The following is a 5,222-nucleotide window of genomic DNA, read 5'->3' on the forward strand; positions in this document are numbered from 1 at the left end:
TTGGTACCACAAGTTTAATATATATTATAAAAGTTATAATCAATAAGAGTAATATCGGTTATTACAAAAGAATAGATTGTGATTTGGTCACCAGTAATATTTGGTGGTGTACTATAACTACAAATCACTTTCACACAATAGTAAGGGGACGGGAATGCTCGCATTGATATCATCAACATAGTTGTTGGCATGTAACTCTCAAATAATTATATCATCAACATAGTTGTTGGCATATCATCAACATAGTTGATGTGTAATGAACAATGAAAATATCCATAAAATTTCAAAGAATTAAGAGAATTCATTACTTAATATTCACAAAGATGCTGTACCATTTACAGTCCCCAAAAAGAAAAGAAAAAACTGACAATTGCACAATTACAAATATTTTGACTTCAACGTATAGTAAAGTTCTACAGTTACAAAGTCTAAGCTTCCATTGTTTCATTCTCCTAAAAGAGAAATTTGCAAAATACCAAATGTTTTTTTCTTCCTAACTTTCATTGATGCATAATCAAGCTCATATGCATCAAAGGATATGCGTTGAGGCTGAAGCTGTGGAGGGTTTCTTCACAAGGGACTGTGCACACGTATATTCAGATACAAATTTTGGTGGTTCTATTTCTGATGGGTCTAAAACTGGAATAGCCTTATCTATATCTTCTGCAGAGAAAGGAATGCTGCACACACACAAAACGATACATTAATCAACTTAAACTATGTCTGAGTTATGCGAGAGAAACTTGACTAACCGTCTACTCTCAACCAAATGCCCAAACCAAACCTTAGATATACTAAAAGCGTTTTTCAGTTTACATGGATCCTAGATTTTCACATGTATAACTCACAAGTTGTAACCCTTGGCCGAGCTAGAGATATAAACGTTTATGTCGTTGCTACCATATTCTTCTACTCACGAATAACTAAACTTGAGAGCCGGCTTACATTTGAAGTATTTCAATTAATTATACAGACAAAACGGACGAGAATAATACCTCATATCATCATCCAGCAAGAAGGAATTAGATGTTAGTTTTTGGCTATCCTTGTCAACAAGTACCCTCATTTGAGAAACCACCTACAGCACAGAGATATGTGTAAAAATGTTTAAATAGACATTTAAACACAATTAGAAGCGCCCATGATTAAGAGCTTTAGACATTAACTCACCTCACTTGAGACACTTTGAGTTCCATACTTATCATCCCAGTACATCGTACTTATTCGATATATTTGCCTTATTGTCAATGCCTACAGAAGAATACAATAGTCCCGAGTTTTCATGAGATTTCAGAAGTGCTCAAGGCCAGGATCCAAAAGAAAAGAAAAAATGGAAGCCAAACAACGTACCGGGCACAGGTCCTGCCTGATTTCTTCCAGTGATTTTTTTCTCTTCTGGTGTATAACCTAGGACGAAAATTAAAAAGTTTCATAAATACAATTCAATTAAATGCAAGCTCAATTACAAAATGAAACTAGACTTTTCTCAGAATAGAAAAGAAGATGATTTTTTACCAAGAATCCGACAGCTTGTCTAATGTAATTTAACTCGTGCCAAGAAGTTCCTGAAAACTGCATTCACAAAATTTTAGATCACAGATAGCATCCGTCTACGAAGCAACTAACGAGTATATAACATGGTGTACCTCTTCCTTGACACTGGCTATCCACTTCTCTAATTCTGCAATCCCAGATTTCACGTATTCCCCATTTGAAAATGTGCAACATTCACGTCGAAGGAGAAGACTGAAAAGGAATTCGGATTAAATATGCAGAAAATAAATGTAAACTGCGGTAAGCAACAAAGCAAAGAACTGAAAAAAAGACAACATCTACCTGTTGAAAAGTGACAAGTTGATAAATGAGAAAACCTGAGTCACAAGTTTTCGAATGAAGAACGAGGGTACCTACCAATATGATATCCAGGTTAGAAAACAAGACATAGATATTCTTAAAGTACAAGGCAGCTTGGAACATGATCATTCTAATTCCTAATCCTCGCACAGGAAACTACAGCGTAATTACTAGACCAATACAATATACACGAACTTAGAAGAATAGAATTTTATCCATGCAGGATGAAAACATCATTAAAAACCGCGTGGGTAGAAGCAGACATTATAATTGAAGTTATAATTGAAGCTACGGAATGTGTACATACATGATTTTGGCGTAGGCGGGACATAAGAGAATCCAAGAATTTTAGTATGTTTTCCCATTGACTACTCGGTGATTGCTGCGGCGCAACACCTGGTGATCTAGATGATTTTCCAGCAGTCCCTCGTGAAGCTTTGGGCGCCTATAGATCATTAAAGAAACACTTGAAAAGTTATAACCTATTCCAACAAAATTTTCAGAATTTTGAAACTAAAGAGATGAAACTAAACGCAGTTCAGTAAACACGCAATTTATAACGCTACAATAACCAAATTGCTATATTTTATTTAGGAACACACGGTAACCCAGATCTTTTGTCACATAACAAACATATAATGCTGTGCACAAACTTGATATTGTGTACCATCAAGTTGTATACCAAAAACAACAGATAGAATGAAGAATACATGAGAAATGCCAAATGGCGTGTAAAGTCTCAGTAACTAAGTATCTTGGTGCATGTTAAAGAACTAAGTTAATGGTATCCAATAAATATTTCAGAGAATCAATATCAACGATGCTGAATATCTACCTACTTTTGGACTCTCACCTGAATGCATAATCCAAGAAGCGGTGACAATTCTTTCTTCAAATTATCACGAATTAGACCATAAATCTTTTCCACACATGCTGTCAGCTGCTGCTTAAATAATATTGCAGGATATCTTGCTTCTATTTGCCCAGCACCATCGTCAGGTCCATGGAGTTTAAAAGGAGTCTTTACTCCCTGGTACGCAAGAAACAGAACATCAGTTTACACAGTGAACATATTAAAACAAGGTAACACGGTGCTTCTGAATCTCAATAAGCAATAGACAATGAGAATTTTAATTCTACAGAAATGAAACGTGCAAACTAATCTGAAGTGGAGATATCTATCCACTGAACTTACATATGCAGCCCTCCCAGACCGCTGAGCACTAGCATTTAGAAAACTATTCGACCGCAGATTTCTCTGCAAGAGACATAGAAGTGCTGAAGAGTTTGAAAGCCAATATGGTAATACATTGTTCTCATCTCCACCCTGAAACAAACATAGAAACCACAACATAAAAGAGTTCTATCAATTTGTTTAAGCTAAGAAATTTACGAGATTCCTTCAACAAGAGTGAAATCAAGAGGGAAAAAATTGATTACAACAGGAATCACCTTAAGGGCTTCATTAATTCCCTCGATAATGATGTTAAATATCGCTGTGCTCTCAGATTCAAAGGCGTGCCAGTGCAGAAGACATTTGTATATTACACAAGCAGCCAGTGGCTTATCATCATTGAATCCCAAATTTTCCTTTATACATCTGGAGAGCAACTCGTAGTTCTCCTGCATTATAGTGGTAACTTATGTCAAAATTAGTATCTACTTCACCCAACAACAAGAAAGTTCTACATGACAAGAAACAGATATGAGATAATACGAACATATTGATTCAACTCAGCAAAACAACTTCGTTCACCGTAAAAAATATTGACAGCCTAATGAAAATGGCAGTGAATATGTACCAAGTTTCTTTCTGCAGTGAATTTCGATCGACGTGGTTCTGACAGGCTATGTGAAATGGGCATAATGTGCTTTGATGGTGTGGGTGTCGCCTGTACATATTAACGGCAAGGTAGAGTCCTCATTTTCAAGCATTTACAAACCAAAAATAAAAAGATAGAGGTCATAAAACAAATGAAAAAGGAGTAGTTACTTACAAAAACAGATCTTTTGTCATTCTGAGCTGGTACGATAGCACTAGAGTGTTTCTGTTGAAGAGGCAGTAGTAATGAGCAGTTGGTAAAACTTAAAGACCAAAGAAGACAGGATGACAATAATTGACAAGCAATGGTGGTGGGATGCATGGTTCAAAAAGGTAAGATATCCAGCAATTTCACAGAGTGCATACTTTCGTGCATGCATATTCAGAAAGTGCAGCAGAGAAAAGTCAAAGATTACATACTTCACCAAGTCTCTGTCCTATTCTCTTTGGGGATAAACTTAACGTGTTCTGCCTCAAGACATGGTTCTCGTTCTCCAAGCGAGAGAGTTTCTCCTTCGAGACTGCAAGGCAAAAGTAAATACACTTGTCAAACACAAACCTGAGGTTGAGTTGAGAAAAAGACCTGCACTGCACCTACAACCTTTGAACATTCGTCTGGAGTTCAGAACATCTTTTTTCAGCTTCTTTCAACTTCTGTAGTGTGTTACTGAAATCGGTTTTAGCACTCAGAAGCTCCTTCTCCAGAGCCAGATTCTTATTTTCCAAGGAATTCATCGAATTCTATCATTTTAAAAAGGGTTACCAAAAAACCCGTGAACAACCGAAACGAAGAATTTGGGCACTAAGAAAAAAGTGAAAGCAATCAAGCATTACCAAAAAGATACCAATGTATATTCAAAGAAAAGAAAAAACAGCAGCGAACAAAGAAAAGAATAGGACATGCTATCAAAGATTTAACCACTTTTGAGAGAATTTCTCAGAATACCCTTTCACAAATGCAATTAATATATATCCACTTTCACACTCTCCGGAAACTGGATCCCGTTATTATAGAACTTAAAAAATTTGACCAGCCCTGTAGGTAAACTGAAACATAATTGCGGAGGTTGATCAAGGGAAAAAACTTAAGGACTCTTTTTAAGTAAATTTTTAACTGATTAAAAACCTAAGTAAATTTTTAACTAATAGAAAATCAATGATTAGAGAATACAACCCTTAAGAAGGAATCCAAGTTTAAGACAATGACAGAACAAGATCTTTATATGCACTCATATGGAGAATAGTAGAAAAATTACCTTCAACGAAGTGTTCTCTTTTTCAGTTCAACCATTCTAAGTTTCTTTTACAACAGCAGCCTTCTCCTTTATGGATATGTCTAGTTGCTTTTGAAGTACTGCATTCTTTATTTGCATTCATTAATGGTAGCCAGCTTCTTGCATTCTAGTTTGAGGCTGAAAGATTCCAATGTTTGTTCTGAAGCTTGGATACTTCACCTGACTTGGCCTCCTCACCACTTGTCTGTTTTAAATCACTTGTAGTTATTTACACTGTTTCAGGAGATCAGTACTATATAAACGACAAAATT

The 5,222-nt window shown here is 35.9% G+C and overlaps 1 protein-coding gene across 1 annotated transcript; it reads right to left on the bottom strand.

Annotated features, from left to right (window-relative positions):
* Positions 1–270: 270 nt before the first annotated feature.
* LOC130502449 (myosin-15-like) lies at positions 271–4,204 on the bottom strand (the record flags this gene model as incomplete). The annotated part of the gene is made up of 14 exons (XM_056997245.1): positions 271–680; positions 996–1,078; positions 1,171–1,251; positions 1,351–1,407; positions 1,516–1,572; positions 1,647–1,746; positions 1,837–1,907; positions 2,162–2,299; positions 2,708–2,884; positions 3,050–3,181; positions 3,307–3,477; positions 3,657–3,746; positions 3,852–3,902; positions 4,097–4,204. Coding segments are annotated over 14 exons (1,467 nt in total), but the record flags the coding sequence as incomplete, so codon positions are not given.
* Positions 4,205–5,222: the final 1,018 nt, after the last annotated feature.

The sequence above is a fragment of the Raphanus sativus genome, unplaced genomic scaffold (genome assembly GCF_000801105.2).
Source record: "Raphanus sativus cultivar WK10039 unplaced genomic scaffold, ASM80110v3 Scaffold0562, whole genome shotgun sequence".
NCBI lineage: Eukaryota > Viridiplantae > Streptophyta > Magnoliopsida > Brassicales > Brassicaceae > Raphanus > Raphanus sativus.